The 17,700-nt window shown below is 38.1% G+C and overlaps 1 protein-coding gene and 1 non-coding gene across 3 annotated transcripts in view; one reads left to right on the top strand and one right to left on the bottom strand.

Annotated features, from left to right (window-relative positions):
* The window catches only part of NCBP3 (nuclear cap binding subunit 3), a 35,165-nt gene that overhangs the window by 10,922 nt on the left and 6,543 nt on the right, over window positions 1–17,700 (top strand). For both annotated transcript variants that reach the window (XM_040641180.1, XM_040641179.1), the window contains exons 4-12: window positions 4,902–5,027; window positions 6,911–7,039; window positions 7,261–7,337; window positions 8,539–8,647; window positions 10,573–10,672; window positions 10,965–11,068; window positions 12,870–13,161; window positions 15,578–15,732; window positions 17,188–17,349. In XM_040641180.1, coding sequence (XP_040497114.1) covers window positions 4,902–5,027; window positions 6,911–7,039; window positions 7,261–7,337; window positions 8,539–8,647; window positions 10,573–10,672; window positions 10,965–11,068; window positions 12,870–13,161; window positions 15,578–15,732; window positions 17,188–17,349 — 1,254 coding nt within the window. The remainder of the gene's footprint in view (window positions 1–4,901; window positions 5,028–6,910; window positions 7,040–7,260; window positions 7,338–8,538; window positions 8,648–10,572; window positions 10,673–10,964; window positions 11,069–12,869; window positions 13,162–15,577; window positions 15,733–17,187; window positions 17,350–17,700) is intronic.
* On the bottom strand, window positions 1,955–2,057 carry LOC121105111. Its single transcript, XR_005837541.1, has one exon. It is a non-coding gene; the product is annotated as a U6 spliceosomal RNA (small nuclear RNA).

Below are 17,700 nucleotides of genomic sequence, written 5' to 3'. Positions count from 1 at the left end.
ATTTGGTTTCTAATTAAACCTATCTTTTACTCTTCAAAATGACAAAACGGCAAGTATTTAAACATTTTTGTATCCGAATGTATTCGCATACTTTTAAGTTCATTTGTTTTGCTTTTGTTTTTTGGGTTTTTAAAAAAGATTTATTTACTTATTGAGTGAAAGAAAGACTGTGTGCAAGCAGGGAAGGGGCAAAGGGAGAGGAGAGAGAGAATCCCAAGCAGACTCCCTTCTGAGTATGGAGCCCGACGTAGGGGCTGGATCCCATGACCTGAGCTGAAATCAGTAGTTGGGGACACTTAACCGACCCAGCTACCCAGGTGCCCCTAGGTTCATTTGTTTTAAATAGACATATGAAAACATGCTTGAGGGTAATGGACATTGAATTCCTAACAGAATTACTTCAGAGAAGGGATGTGGAGGAGTTACACAGGGCTGTTTTGTATGTAATGTTTTATTTGCCTCAAATCTTTTTAAGAAATTAAGCATAAAGTTAGGTTGTGGATACACAGGTATTTTTAAAAAATTATTGATATATTTGCATATTGCACAACTACACAGATTAAGTGAGCTATGTACTGAAGTATTTAGTAAAAAAATAACACAATCCTGGTAAGGCTGAGGTTCTTTTTTTGGAGGGACTGACTTTTATTTACTTTATTTTTTTTCATCATGATACATGTATTCTTTAATCCTTATCACCTGTTTCACCCATCACTCCACCCCCATCCGCTCTGGTAACCATTAAGAGTCTGTTTCTTGGTTTGTCTCTCTCTTTCTCTCTCTTTTTTTTTTTCTTTGCTTGTTTCTTTTGTTTCTTAAATTCCACATGAGTGAGATTGTAGGGTGGTTTATCTTTCTCTGACTGAATTATTTCGCTCTGCATTATACTCTCTAGCTCTATCCATGTCGTTGCAAATGGCAAGATTTCATTCTTTTTTATGACTGAATAATTCCTCTGTGTGTGGGTACACCACATTTTTTTTTAAGATTTATTTATTTATTTGAGAGAGAGAGAGCATGAGCAGGAGGGGCAGAGGGATAGGGAGAGGGAATCCCAAGCAGACTCCGCTCAGAGCCCAACTACAGAGCTCGATCCCACTACCCAGAGACCATGTTCAGAGCTGAAACCAAGACTCAGTTGCTCAACTGTGCCATCCAGGTACCTCTGTATACACCACGTCTTTCTTTATCCATTCATCTATCAGTGGACACTTGAGCTGCTTCCTTAATTTGGCTATTATTAATAATGTTGCATGTATCCCTTTGGATTTGTGTTTTTGTTTTTTGGGGGTAAATACCAATAGTGTGATTACAGGATGGTAGGGCACTTCTATTTTTATCTTTTTGAAGAACCTCCATACTGTTTTCCAGAGTGGCTGCACCGGTTTGCATTCCCTCCAACAGTGCATGAGGGTTCCTTTTTCCCACAACCTCGCCAGCTCTTATTGTTGTGTTGTTGGTTTTAGCCATTCTGACAGGTGTGAGGTGATATTTCATTGTAGTTTTGATTTGTATTTCCCTGATGATCAGTGATGTTGAGCATCTTTTCATGTGTCTGTTGGCCATCTGGATGTCTTCTTTGGAGAAATTCATGTTCTTTGGAGAAATTCTGTTCATGTCTTCTGCCCTTTTTTTTTTTAAGTTTTTATTTTAATTCCAGTTAACATATAGTGTTATATTAGTTTGAGGTATACAATATAGTGATTCAACAATTCTATACATCACCCTGTGCTCATCACAAGTCCATTCCTTAATCCCTATCACCTCTTTAACCCATCCACCCTATCTCCCTCCCCTCTGTAACCATAGGTTTGTTTTCTGTAATTAAGAGTCTGTTTCTTGATTTTTCTCTCTGTCATTTTTTCCCTTTACTTCCTTGTTTTGTTTCTTAAGTTCCACATATGAGTGAAATCATATTTGTCTTTCTCTGACTGAGTTATTTCTCTTAGCATTAAAAAATATGGAAGGCTTCACAAATTTACATGTCATCCTTGCTTAGGGGCCATTCTAATCTTCTCTGTATCATTCCAATTTTACTATATGTGCAGCCAAAGCAAATACTTCTGCCCATTCTTAAAGGGGATTATTCAGTTTTCGGATGTTGAGTTATATTAATTTCTTTATATATTTTGGATACTAACCCTTTATCAGATATGTTATTTGCAAATATCTTCTCCAATTCAGTAGGTTGCCTTTAAGTTTTGTTGATTGTTTCCTTTGCTTTGCAGAAACTTTTATTTTGATGTACTCCCAGTAGTTTATTTTTGCTTGTATTTTCCTTGCCTCGTGAGATGTATCTAAAAAAATGTTGCTACAATCGATATCAGAGAGATTACTGCCTGTGCTCTCTTCAAGGATTTTTATGGATTCAGGTCTCACATTTAGATCATTAATCCATTTTGATTTTATTTTTGTGTATGGTCAGAGAAAGTGGTCTAGTTTCATTCTTTGGCATGTGGCTGTCCAGTTTTCCGGATGCCATTTGTTGAAGAGATTGTCTTTTTTGTTGTATATTCATTCCTCCTCTGTTGAAGATGAATTGACCATATAATTGTAAGTTTATGTCTGGTTTTTCTCTTTATTCCATTGATCTATGTGTCAGTTTTTATGCCAGTACCATACTGTTTTAATTACGACCACTTTGTTATATAAGTTGAACTCTGGAATTGTGATACCTCAAGTTTAGTTTTTCTTTTTGAAGATTGCTTTGGATATTTGAGGTCTTTTATGGTTTCATACACATTTTAGGATTGTTTGTTCTAGTTCCATGAAAAATGCTGTTAGTGTTTTGATAGGGATTGCATTAAATCTGTAGATTGCTTTGGGTAATATAGACATTTTAACAATGTTTGTTCTCCCAGTCCATGATCATGGAATGTCTTTCCATTTCTTTGCATCGTCTTGAATTTCTTTCATTAGTGTTTTATAGTTTTCAGAATACAGGTCTTTCATTAGGTTCCTTTTTGACTATAACCTTCAGCCTTTCTTCCTGGAACCCAGAGGTAACACATGGTATCAGTGTGAATTATACCAGGCCTTTTTATAGGTATTTGTGTACACAAATACTTATCCTTAGAAAATATATGGTGGTGTTCATATTTTATTTTTTAAATGTTATCACATGTACAGGAACGCCTCATTTTATTGCACTTTGCAGATACTACTTTTTTTTTTTAAACAAATTGAAGGTTTGTGGAAACACTGTCAAGCAGGTCTGTTGGTGCCATTTTTCCAACAGCATTTGCTCACTTCATATTTCTGTCACATTTTGGTAATTATTGCAGTACTTCAAACTTTTTCATTATTATTGTATTTGTTATGGTGATCTGTGATCAGTATCTTTGATGTTACTATTGTAATTGTTTTCGGATGCCACAAACCACTCCCCTATAAGATGGAGAACTTAATCGGTAAGTGTTACGCGTGTTCTGACTGCTCCACCAACTGGCCGGTCGCCCGTTTCTCTCTGTCTCCGTGGGTCTGCGTTCCCTGAGACACAGCAATATTGAAATTAGGCCAATTAATAACCCTACAGCAGCCTCTTAAGTGTTCAAGTGAAAAGAGGGCCCATGTCTCTCACTTTAAATCAAAAGCTAGAGGTGATTGAGCTTAGTGAGGAAGATATATCAAAAGCCAAGAGAGACCAAAGGCTGGGCTTCTTGGGCCAAACAGCCAAGTTGTGAATGCAAAGGAAAAGTTCTCAAAGAAATGAAAAGTGCTACTCCAGTGAACACATGAATGATAAGAAGCGAAACAGCCTTTTTGCTGATATGGAGAAAGCTTTGTGGTCTGTATAGAAGATCAGACCTGCCCATTCCCCTAAGCCAAAGCTTAATCCAGAGCAAGGCCCTGACTCTTCTGGAGGAGGTGAGGAAGCTACAGAAGAGAAGTTTGAAGCTAGCAGAGGTTGGGTTATGATGTTTGAGGAAAGAAGCCATCCATCTCTATAACATAAAAAGCACAACGTGAAACAGCAAGCATGTAGAAGCAGCAGCGAATTCTCCAGAAGACCTAGCTAGTTAATGAAGGTGGCTGTACTAAACAACAGACAGGCAGTGAAAGCTCGTGTTTTGTTTCAATGTGCATTTTCCTGATAACTAGTGAGATCAACCATCGTTTCGTATGCTTATTGGCCTTCTGTATTTCCTTTTGTGTGAAGTGTGTGGCCATGTTCATTTTTATTTTGGGCTATCATTTTATTATTGAGTTGTAGGATTTCTTCACTCTAGTGTCTACTCTGCTTTATATTCAGGGGCAGCATTGTCTTCAGAATTGTCTTTGACTGTTGCACGTCTCTGTGTGACATACATTCTAACATTATAGAATCAGCTTGTCAAGTTCAAGGAGTAGTCCTCTTGAATTTGGTATGCTTTAATTACTACAGGTTAGTTTTGGGAGAGGCATCATGTATTTTACTAACACCATTTGTTTAATCTTTCTCAGCCTGATATGCTTGTTCTTTTTTTTTTTTTTTTTTTAAAGATTATTTATTTATTTATTTGACACAGATAGAGACAGCCAGTGAGAGAGGGAACACAAGCAGGGGGAGTGGGAGAGGAAGAAGCAGGCTCATAGAGGAGGAGCCTGACGTGGGGCTCGAACCCGGAACACCGGGATCACGCCCTGAGCCGAAGGCAGACGCTTTAACCGCTGTGCCACCCAGGCGCCCCCTGATATGCTTGTTCTGAATTAGATCATTTGTTTAATGCTGTAGCTCTGTGATGAAGATTAAAATAGTTCACCTTACTATCATATCTCATTTCTTTTGAAATAATTATCATCTCTTCTAGCATATTTCTTTTCTGAACACATTATCTGAACTGTTACAAAGGGCTACTGGTGGGATGTGCAATAGCGGGTGGGGAAAATTCTGTCATCTTTTTTGTGTCTTGTTTTTCTAGCAATCCCCAAAGTGAGACTGGAGACAATCTACATTTGTGGAGTAGATGAGATGAGTACCCAGGATATCTTTTCCTATTTTAAAGAATATCCTCCTGCTCACATTGAATGGTTAGATGATACCTCCTGTAAGTACACGCAAGTTTTTTGTTGAATATGCTTTTGTTTATGATTTTTAAAGTTTTTGCCGTCTCAGATGGTGACTATTTGTGGTTGAAACTACTCGTCTGTACCCTAACCTCTGCCTTGAGCTAGGGGAGAAAGGTTGTCCATTGATGAGAACCAGAATGCCTTAGCCAATCTGCCAGATCATATTCCATGAGTATTCCAAGTCATCTCAGATGTGATGACCAGGAATCTAGGAGGTTGGTTGCTGGCATCTGAGTCTTGTGTACATGATTGAGGCCTCTTTAACTCCCACGGTTTCCCAACAAAGGGGTGGATCCAACTGTGTAGACTTGGGGCTGTGTGTTCAGGGCTTCAGACTTTGTCATCGCACCTTCGCATATAGCTCTTCCTAGGGCTGGCTCTGCCTTAGTATCTGATCTAGACTAAACTGGAACCTTCTGACACTGTATGAGACCTCTCACCTCTGCTTGCTTTGAAACTTCACCCGCTTGCCCTAACCTGTGAGCTCTCCACCTCGTGAACTAGCTGTAATTCTTACTTGCCTCCCCACTCCAAGTCTGGCAGGACCTGTGGTAACCACTCTGCTGGCTTCTTGTCTTAACTGCTTACTGCCGGCTTGCTGACCTGCTAGGTTGTACCTTGAGTAGCTGCCTGATTTTGCCAGCTGCTTTCTTTAGAAGACGTTGATTCAGTGTTTTCATTGAAAGAAGAAACATGACCGAGTTGAAGAGTTTTCTCCATTTTTCCTTTTGCTTAACTTACACTATCTAAATCAAAGGTTGGCAAACCTTTTTTTATAGAGGTCTAGACAATAAATATTTTAGGCTTCATAGGCCATACAGTCCTTGTTTTGTTAATGTCTATTCAGCTCTGCTATTGTAGCATGAGAGCAGCCATAGACAGTATGTTACTCAATGAGCCTGGCTGCTTTCCACGGAATTTTTTTTTATATATATAAAAAAAATGGTGGATGTGTAGTTCATTGTTATTTAATGAATTATACCCACATAAAGCTAGTACAAATATAAATAAATGAATGAATAGGTGGTGGGCTGGATTTGGCCTGTTGGTTGTAATTTGCTGATCCCTGATCTAAGTCACTAAAACTGTGGCTAAGGAATAATAGAGTTGGAGGGACCCTTTAGATTTACCCAGTTTTATTAACCCATGTTGTACATCAGAACTGAGAGAAGGAAAGTTGTTTGCCCAAGGCTAGGTCACATGTTCGTAACAAAAGTGTGAATCCGTAGATCTTCATTTCCCAAGCTGAGAATGTAAAGGTGACTTTAGTTCGAGAAATGCTCTTTTAAACAAAATTAAATAGATTTCTTTTCTATAAGACTTTTCAACACCTTTTTCTTGCTAAATTCTCTGCTTAAAGAAGCAAATTAAATTAGTTGCTACAAAGCCAAGTGGCTGTCATGCCTCCATTGTATATATTCCATGGATACCATCATCACTTACACTTTACAGTGGGAAACAAACAATCATGTAGCATATCTGAATGACGAGGTACCACAGACAGCTTCCCTATAGAGGGCAGTAATATAAAGGGTAATCCAAATTTATTTGACAGGTGTCTTCTTATCATGGTCATCATCACAAGAATTGCTAACACTAAGTTTTAATATACAGAACCCTTTTTCATGGAATACTTGACAGGTATTTTGTGGAACCCAGCTTGGGAATGCAGCTCTAGGCTAATTTCATCAAAGAGGTTTTACTAGCACTTTCTGTACTACTTCCATTAATTGGTTTGTACATTTACTGATACTGATCTATAGCTAGATGAGGCCATGGCCATGAATATGTTGCAGTCTCTGTTTTTTAAAAACTTACCATTTGGATGTGATGTAATGTTTTCTTTTACATTTGGCTTTAGGTAATGTGGTTTGGCTGGATGAAATGACAGCCACACGAGCCCTTATCAATATGAGCTCTCTGCCAGCCCTGGATAAGATAAGAAGCAGGGATGCCAATGAGGACAGGTCATCTGAGAAAAGTAAAAAAGGTAACAACACAAAGGAGGGACTTTTGGCCTGCAAGTCCTGTTCTTTACACTGTTGGTTTACGTTTCTCTGCAGAGCATTATATAGCATCTCATTGTCAGTTATTTCTAAAATAAGCTGTGATGCTTTGGATCATGAGTTAATAGGAAAAAATAATGGACTTTTAAATTACATGAGATGGAGTTATGTTAAGGTTCATCTTGTCCCTTATATTGCATTTTAGACAAGCAGGAAGACAGTTCAGATGATGATGAGGCTGAAGAAGGAGAAGTTGAAGATGAGAACTCAAGTGATATAGAGGTTGGTAACAGGGCAAAGATATATATAAAGTTTTAGTGTAAAAAGTGCTTACTGTCTTTTATTTAAGGCTTAAGGACTTAGTAAGTTGTGTTCTTCCACTGGCTTTCACCGGTAAACCTTTTGAGGGTACACCAGGCTCCTGGCCTTTAAGTTCATATGGCTGTAATGAGTGGTTTTTCGTGAAATCTTAGAATAGTACTTATACTTCTGTATAAAAGAAAATGGTTTTATTGAGAAATACTTTGAAGTGTTATCTAATCAGTAAAATTAAGAAAAAACAAGTGACGGAATATTTCCTAATGGGGATGTGCTATTGTTGGAAATATTAAAGTGTATCCATTTTAAAAATATTTATTGAGTACCTACTATATACCAAATTCTAGGTCCTATGGATATAGCATCAAACCAAAGTCCTTCCCCTCTTGGAACATACACTCTAGTGAAGAAGACAGACAATACATAGATACACAGATATATAATGTCAGAAAGTGAGGAGTGCTATGGAGAAAAGTAAAGAGGGGTAAGCAGATAGAGAATGTTGGAGACTATTCTTTTAGACAAGGTGTTCAGGGAAGACCTCTGACTTGGAAATGTTTCAGAAGAACATGTGCTGTCATGCGTCAAGAATTGTTACGTGGACGACACTGGAGGAGATAATGCTAAGTGAAATAAGTCAGGCAGAGAAAGACAATTATCATATGATTTCTCTCATCTATGGAACATAAGAACTAGGAAGATTGGTAGGAGAAGAAAGGGATAAAGAAAGGGGGGGTAATCAGAAGGGAGAATGAAGCATGAGAGACTATGGACTCTGAGAAAGAAACTGAGGGCCTCAGAGGGGAGGGGGGTGGGGGAATGGGATAGACCGCTGATGGATAGTAAGGAGGGCACATATCGCATGGTGCACTGGGTGTTAATACGCAACTAATGAATCATCGACCTTTACATCAGAAACCAGGGGTATACTGTATGGTGGCTAACATAATATAATAAAAAAACATTAAAATAAAAAAAAAAGAAAAAACAATTGCTTTGATATCCATTTAAGCACCTAGTCTAGGACTATTTCCAGTGATAAGAAATACACAAAGCTTTTTTAACCACCAAAAAAAAAAAATGCTTTCTCAGTGGTGACTTTGCTAGTGAATAAATATGAAAGAAGCTTTAATGTTTATATTGAAAATGCTCTTTTTGTCTTAAGTTGGACACATTGTCTCAAGTAGAAGAAGAGTCTCTGCTAAGAAATGATCTTCGTCCAGCTAACAAACTTGCTAAAGGAAATAGGTTATTCATGCGATTTGCTACAAAAGGTAAATGTGATACTTGGCATTAATTTTTAGTTTTAATGTAAATCAGTTATTTTTGAGTGACATCCTTCTCTTTTGAATAGAAAGGTAGGTCAAGTAATCTCAAAGTCCCTACAAAGTATAATGTTCCATGCTTGTGAAATGATGGCTTGCTGTCTGAGTTGAATTTCAGACTTTGAAGGTGAATATTAGCTATTTGTATGCTTTTGTGATTTCTGGCTGAAGGAGGTTATTTTCCGTTAAAGCTAGTTTGCTGTCTGTGCTTTTCAGCCAATTTATCATCTGAACTATGAAAGCATTTTTACATTATGCTTTTTTATTCATCACAGCAGTATCATCCTGGACGTTGCTGGTAGTGCCCTTCAGCTCTAATTCTCTAAGGAGTTAAAAGCCTCTTAAATTTGTAAGGCTCTCTGTGCACAATGATTTTGGTGTGCATTAAAATATATATAAATTTTGAATATGGAACACTCCTCTGGTTCATTTCTATTGACTGAGACATGTTTAAAGGGTCAAGGCTCATTATTTTATAGATCGCACCTCAGTTTCAGGTGGTCTGATAATCTCCTCCTGATGAGATCGGGTTGTGCATGTTAGGCAAGGGTACCGCAGAAGTGCTGCTGTGTCATTTGCAGTGCATAATGTCAGGAGACATGTGATATTTGCTTGTCCCATGTCTGGAGATGTTAACTTTTCTCACTTGGTTAAGGTAATGATTGCCAGATTTCCCCTGTTTTTCCATTTGTGATATAAACATGTGTGGGAGGTACTTGGAGGTTATGTAAACAGGCTTTTGCTTATCATACTTCCAGTCAGCATCCACTGGTGACTTTTTAACTACATTTCTTTATTGGCATTCTGCTGTAAGGAAGAACTTTCTCTTTCTACCCGTTTATTTATTTACTTATTTACTTATAGACTGTATCAGTTTAGATTCATGAGTCTTATTTTATTCAGTGGGTTATCATTCATTCATATCATTGTTTTGATTTACAAATCTTGGCTTTGGCCAGTGGAGCCCCTTCAAGTTGTATTGTTTTGACATGCCTTCATGATTCTTTGAGCACTTTCTTACTTTATGGCACAGTAAAACATCTTGTTTTTCCAGACTCAACTTGTACTTTCCCTGTCCCAGATCGGAATCAGCCATTTCTCCAAGGAGCTGGGGGGCATGTTTTTTCAAGGGTACACATACTGGCTTGTGCCACTGTTCACTTCTAGCACTGGATACATGTGCATTGGTATTCATCTTTTGTAGTCAGTTGGGTGCCTCAACGAAAATGTGTATGATCAGTGACCACCTTTTCTTTCTATTAACTGGCATTTTAACTTGACAAAAGCGATCTTTTCTATGTTCATTTGAGTGGCTCATTTGAGTGCATTCTATATAAATGGTGCTATGCTGCTTTCCTTAAGCCAATTTGAGGAGTGTCATGATAGATTGGAAAAAATGTTTTACCAGATATATGGAATTATGTATAATCTGTTTCTTTAATACTGATTCTTTGTTATTGGAGTGTTGTCATTCAGAAACAAATGTCATCTTTTGGGGGTGGGGAGGCGGGGGAAATGCTACCTCTTCTAGAAAGCCTTTTTTATTCCTGAACAGCTATAATGACTGAAGCTCTCTTAAGCTTCTTAGAACCTTGTGTGTTGTATTATTGTTGTTGTTAATAGTATTTTCTCTATGAGGTCAGTCAGCTCCTTAACAGCAGCTTAAGCTCATTAGTCTCTGTATTTTGCTTCACCCCCCTCTATACTACACTGCTTTTGTAGGCGCTGAGAGTGAGTATTTGTAGCGTATCTTTCCCTTTTGTTGGCAGATTGTGCTGATCTGATCCCAGCCACGGAAAACATTTTTTTAAACCATTCAACATTGTCTTCATAACAATGGGAAATCCTAGGTAACTGTCGTAATTAATTTTTAGATGACAAAAAGGAACTTGGAGCAGCCAGGAGAAGTCAGTATTACATGAAATATGGGAATCCAAATTATGGAGGCATGAAAGGAATTCTTAGTAATTCTTGGTGAGTCCAAAACTTTAATATACAATAGTTTAAATAGTACTTAAGCTTTTCTTAATCCCTCAGTTGGTATTCTGCAGTGGAATGTCAACACTATGTGTGGACTCGAAGACAAGAAGAAAAAGTTCAAGATTCTTAACTCTGGGGTAAATGGTATGAAAGGCTGAGTTTGAGTTTCATGTAAAATGTCTGTTTCAGCACCTAACATTTGTTAGTGTATAGTTGAACTTAATTAGTGGATTTCAAGGTCCTTCCTGTTGGTTTTTGACTATGTGCTTATTTTGGAATGTTGCAGGAAGCGAAGATATCATTCCCGTCGCATCCAGCGGGATGTGATCAAGAAGAGAGCCCTGATTGGGGATGACGTTGGCTTGACGTCCTATAAACACCGACATTCCGGTAGTTGCCTGCTCAGCTCTTGGGTAGACACATGTTTGGCTCCCGAAATCATATTCTTATTCTTAATACAGTCTTTTAAGGTTCCAAACTTTATCATCCTCTCTTCCTTGCCCTCACCCTCTGCCAACATATAGGAAAGTAAGTCAAGTCACGATTAATTTTAAATTGCCCATACAAAAGAGGTCAAATGATTTAATAAAAGCTGTTCTAACAAAAAAGGCCAAATGTGACCATGAAAAACTGAAAAGAATTTTTTTGTTGGAATCTAATTTTTCTATTAATATCAAAAGCTGCATGAAAATCTTTTAAGTTATTTTATCAGATGACTTGATTTTATTATTTCTTTGATGATGAAAATAGGCTGCTATGACGAGTGTTTTATGCTTATTGGCTTGTGCACACAAATGCCTCAGTTAAATGAGATAGCATGACTTGGGTTTCATTTCGTTTGTTCATTCTGTCCTTCCTTCCTTTCTTTCTTTGTTCTTGGTGCTTGTGAAAGAACCGTTTTCATTATGTTTTATAAAGATTTGTTTTTATTTTTAATCTAATCTGTAGAATCTTCTACATGCTTTGTAGAGCTGCTAAGTCAGCATACAACATGGAATAACATGTATACATGTTTATCTTTGTCACAGGGACAGGTGAAGTCTGTCATTTTTATTTAATGCATATATCCAAAATTGTGTATTGGAAATCTGCATCTTAAAAATGCACATAGTTTTCTGTCACACAGTTACAGGTTTCCAATTTCAGTTACTCTTAAGATATTTTTATCATATAATCTTCATATTAAAGAAATTAAAAAGCAAATTGCCCCTAATTCTAGCACTCTAACATAAACAACTGATTTCATTTTACGTTTTTGTTGTCTCTTTTCATAATAAATATAATTGTTAACATATATTTTATACTCTTCTCCCACTTATAAGCATTTTTCCATGAACTTTAAAGTTACAATTGATTTTCATTATTCATAGTGGTAATGCTTTATAAAGTCAGTGTGATCATTGATACAGTGAATACTAAACCATTCAGAGACTCTGGTCACACCATTTTCATCAGCTGATCAATATATAGCCTTGGATGTGTGTTTCTGTTTAAAGACATCTTATTTAATACATACTGTTAATTCATTAACATTGGACTCATAGCCAACAGCACTATAACTCATGTTTGAACAAAGCTTGTTTAACACGCGTTTATTCTGTAAGGCACATTACAGCCTTCTTGGGCTTAGGAACACTAGACAGCTTTGGCAGTACACTTGGAGGCCATTTTTCAAAATTTTTAAATGAAATCACCAACAAAAGCCACAAAAATATGAATAGCATGGCACTTAATAAACTGCAAAAAGGGCGCTTGTTTACAGTATGAGAGCTGAAACAAGAAAGCAGAGTGTTGCCTCATTTGACCTCAGCTGGGAATATGTACATCTGATGACTCCATTTTTTTTGCCACCCTGCCCATGTCCACAAATGACCATGAAAACACTACGAGTGTTGATATGGAGTTACAAATTAATTTGGCAGATTTGCAAATATGGAATTCATGAATAATGACAATCAGCTGTACTTTAGATAACTTTATAATATTCCATCAGGTTGCTAGGTCATACTTTACCTAGCCATTCTTTTGTAGGTATCAGAATGGCAACAAGATTGGCACTTATATAGATAATGCTCCAGTAAGGTCTTGGGCACGGGAACCCCACCTTTTAAAAAAGTCACCAATGTAGAGTAGAAAATCAGATTTGTTAATTTTAGTGCTTTTCCTAATGTTTTTCGGTTAAATTTCTTAGGACTAGTAAATGTTCCAGAGGAACCCATTGAGGAGGAAGAAGAGGAAGAGGAAGAGGAGGACCAGGACATGGATGCAGATGACAGGGTGGTGGTGGAGTACCCTGAGGAGCTGCCAGCTCTCCAACCAGCCCGGGAGCGGAGCACATCTAGGCAGTCCAGTGCCAGCAGTTCAGACTCCGACGAAATGGACTATGATCTAGAACTGAGAATGATTTCCACTCCTTCACCAAAGAAAAGCATGAAAATGACCATGTATGCTGATGAAGTGGAATCTCAGTTGAAAAATATTAGGTAAAAATATTTTTTCTCGGGGCGCCTGGGTGGCACAGCGGTTAAGCGTCTGCCTTCGGCTCAGGGCGTGATCCCTGCGTTATGGGATCAAGCCCCACGTCAGGCTCCTCCGCTATGAGCCTGTTTCTTCCTCTCCCACTCCCCCTGCTTGTGTTCCCTCTCTCGCTGGCTGTGTCTATCTCTGTCCAGTAAATAAATAAAATCTTTAAAAAAAAAAAATATTTTTTCTTTTTATCAATGCTAGCTTTTAATTTTATTTTAAATACTAATTCATAACTTCCTCATAACTCCTGTTAGTTTTATAATAACTTTTATCTGTTCTAATTTCAGTCCATTGAAGAATTTGAGTAAAAGCATCGTGTTTCCTGTAAATATACAAGAAGTAATCCTTGTTATAAAACGAATAGTATAGAAAGTGAAAATCACCCATACTGTCATCTTTCCTAAAATAATGACTTAGCAATTGAATGAATAACTTTCCTGCTAACTTTATGCATATACCTAACACATGGAGAAATTATATAGTTCTACAAAAATGAAGTTATATTGTTTTGCAGTGTGCTTTTTGCCTTTTTTTTTTTTTTTTAAGATTTTATTTATTTATTTGACAGAGAGAGACAGCCAGCGAGAGAGGGAACACAAGCAGGGGGAGTGGGAGAGGAAGAAGCAGGCTCCCAGCGGAGCAGGGAGCCCGATGCGGGGCTCGATCCTAGGACTCTGGGATCACGCTCTGAACCGAAAGCAGACACTTAACGATTTAGCCACCCAGGCGCCCCTGCAGTGTGCTTTTTCTGTTTAATGTATTGTAGACTTCTATTTTTTCACCCAGATGTAGTCTGTTGTTTGAAAGTATCATGATTTATTTAACCAATCCCTTATTTTTTTTTTTTTAAGATTTTATTTATTTATTTGACAGAGACAGCCAGCGAGAGGGAACACAAGCTGGGGGAGTGGGAGAGGAAGAAGCAGGCTCCTAGCGGAGGAGCCTGACGTAGGGCTCGATCCCGGAACACTGGGATCACGCCCTGAGCCAAAGGCAGACGCTTAACAACTGTGCCACCCAGGCGCCCCTAACCAATCCCTTATTGATAGACATTTAGGTTTCTATTTTCTTACTGTTGCACTAACTGGATAAATTTCTAAATTCCAGTTATTGCACAACGCTACATGTATGTTTAAAAATGTGGTGTTTTTCATAGTCCATAACTGAGAGCCTCAGGGGAGGGGGGTGGGGGAATGGGATACACCGGTGATGGGTAGTAAGGAGGGCACGTATTGCATGGTGCACTGGGTGTTATACGCAACCAATGAATCATCGAACTTTATATCGGAAACTGGGGATGTACTGTATGGTGACTAAGATAATATAATAAAAAATCATTTAAAAAAAAATGTGTTGCTAGGAGCGCCTAGGTGGCACAGTTGGTTGAGCATCCGACTCTTGGTTTTGGCTCAGGTCATGATCTCAGGGTTGTGAAATCAAGCCCTGCTTTGGGCTCAGCATGGAGTCTGCTTGACTCTCTCCTCTCCCTCTGCCCTTCCCTGCCCATCCTTGTTTAACTGTGTGTGCACGCTCTCTCTCTCTTACTCTCCAAAATAAATAAATCTAAAAAAAAAAAAATTGGTGTTGCTAAATTTCCTTCCAGAAAGGTTTTACTCACTTTATAACCTATTACCTACATATTCACCAATCCTATCACTCTTTCTAATTTTTGCTAATTTTGTGGACCAAAAAAAAAAAAGTTAGTGTGTATTTCTTTGATGACTAGTGGGAATGAGGAGGTTCTTGAGGGTAGATAGCATGTGCACAACTCAAATGTTGGGGTCTAGGGGTTCTCTCTCTCAGTGTTCTTGGTAGTGTATTTGGAGAAAGGAAAAACAATTCAGTCTGGTTTGTTTGTATGGCTTTGTTCATAACCTTATTTTTAGTTTTCAGAGAACTTCCCAACATTGAATGCTGTCAGAATAATGCTGGTGCCTAGCATGGTAGCAGATGTTTTTGACAGAGAGGCCTGCCCTTTAAAGAGATTGTAGACTCCATTGTGTCTTGACTACAGCGAAATCACAGCCTGGGTAAACAGAGATCCCTGAGCCCTTTGCAGGCCTTACTTTACTGTTTGTCCCAGAAGGGAGGTGACTGGGATTCGCAATTACACATTCTTTGATGGTTTACAGATATCATTTGTGGAAACCACCCTGGAAAACTCAGGAACCTACTTGCCCTTTATAGCACGCTGATCATGATTTTTGTAAGCAAATAATTATTGGTATATGGTATTTGTGAGTGAATGTTGGTTATGTTAGATTGGTCTTCTTAAATTGTTTTCTCCAAAGTATATGAGATTATTGCATAGTCATTATCCCCCAGTTGAAGTTGGTTAATTGTGCTTTTTTTTTTTTTTTTTTTTTTTTTAAGGAACTCCATGAGGGCAGATACTGTATCCACAAGCAATATCAAAAACCGAATTGGTAACAAATTACCAACTGAGAAATTTGTAGATGTCCGACATCTGTTAGATGAAAAACGTCAGCACACACGTCCACGGCAACCAGGCAGCAATACTAAATCAGGTATTGTTTAGTTGTGTGTTTCTGAGCTCCAGAAAGCAAATCAGGGCAGAGATAGGTCCTTGGATAAAACATTGCCAGTAATGAACTGATTGAGTTGTCCTAGTTCATCACTTCTAAACTTTGGGGTTAGGCATTAGAACTTTAGGACATGAAAACTAATCATACTTTTGCAATACTAGGTTTCAATATTTTTGTCCCAGTTATTTTACTCTGTGTCATTGATCTACTTTATACATAAGGAGGATAGAAATTAATTTGGGTCGTTGTATAAATGGCCAAGAATTTGAACTAGAGAGTATACATGTGCAAAGTGGGTACTTGGTTGTGCCTGCTGTGTGCCGGGCCCTAGGTTAGATGCTGGAAGTGTTAGAATCTTTGGAGGGGATGCAAAGTCATCACAGAACTTAGATGGAGAAACACGAGTGCACACATTCAGGTAATTCCACCCCAAAACAGAATAGAGTAAGTGCTCTAATAGGTCTGTAAGCAGTGGGCTGTGGGAGCACAGAGGGGAGGTAGGTCTACTGGGGGAATTGTGGAGGGCTTCTTAAAAAAGTGGCTTTCTTTTGCCAATGGATCTCCGTTGGCAAACCCAGTTTTTGAGGTGGGAAGTGGTAACCTGATCTTATATCTATTTTAGAAAGATAATTTGTGGCAGGGTGGGGTAGGGTAGAGAGTTAAATAATTAACAAGGGCCTGAATTAGATCAGGGAAAGTGGAGATGGAATAGATGAGAACATCAAACCTTGTGAAGGAAAAAGACTCAGCACTAGGAAGTGAGGGAGCAAAGGGAAAGAAGCCAAATGGCTCAAGCCTGAGAAACCAGAAAGTTGGGGATGCTGCTCTCTGAGACAATAAGCAAGATGGATGAAAGCCCCAGTACAGTGACTTGCTAGTAAATGTGTTGTTGCTGTTACTGTTAGAGGGAACTCAAGAGGACAGATTTCTGGAGGGACTGGTGGGAGGAAAAACAAATTTGATTTGGGATATCTTCCCTTGATCCTTTGGTTTTTGTCAGTCTCATTACATTTACTGTTAAATGTAGTAAGTTTATTAAGAATTCCTTATATGTTCAAAGATTGTGGTTTCTGTCCTCAGGGAACTTACAGTATTGTTCGTTAGCTGAAATGTTTGTAAATTCTTCGTATGCTTGGTTCTACTTAAAAAAAAACGCATGCACAAAAAACAAACCAGCTGATTTTGCTTCAGAAATTCCTTTCTGGAGCAGTCAGTTGAGAGTTTTTTTCCACTGAAAGCCCCCGTGTCTGAACTTTCCTAGGGGAATCCAGAGTGATTATATATAGAGAGAAGGATTTTAGAAGCTTGGTTTTATTAGGCTGTTTGTCCTCGTTTGGGGAGATTTGGCACCAGGTCCTCTAGGGATCTCAGGTTGACAGTATTGATAGCAAAGCCCACACGCTTGGTCACAGTAATACTTTTTTTTTCTTTTTCTAGATATACGCCAGCGGTTAGGAAAAAGACCATATTCTCCAGAAAAGGCTTTTAGCAGTAACCCAGTCTTTCGGAGAGAGCCTTTTTCTGATGTACATAGTAGGCTGGGTGTTCCCAGGCAAGACATTAAAGGCCTCTACTCTGATACACGGGAGAAGAAATCAGGTTGGTAACACTTAAAACTGAGGGGCTAGGAATTGGGTGAGAACAGACTATAGTGTAGAAATACTTTGTTGGTCAAAGGCAGGAAATAGCATATGTCAAAAATAAATTATTTTTTCTCTTCCATTATAGTTGTTGTCATAATTGTAATAATAAGGGTGTGGAAAATTTAGAAAATAGAAAAAAACAAAACCAGCCTTGGTTCTTTCTGTTTAGCACAAATACTTTTTAGTCTTAAGTCTCTTGTTCACGTCTTTGTCCATATACATATCCTTCTTTGTTCATACAGGATTTTATTTATTGTGATCATTTTTTCACATTGTTAAATTCTTTGTAAATAAAATGTTTAATTGC

This window comes from Ursus maritimus, unplaced genomic scaffold, assembly GCF_017311325.1.
Source record: "Ursus maritimus isolate PB19 unplaced genomic scaffold, ASM1731132v1 scaffold_24, whole genome shotgun sequence".
Lineage (NCBI taxonomy): Eukaryota > Metazoa > Chordata > Mammalia > Carnivora > Ursidae > Ursus > Ursus maritimus.
The sequence above is the reverse complement of the archived record's forward strand: the minus strand, read 5'-3'. Positions and strand labels throughout refer to the sequence as shown.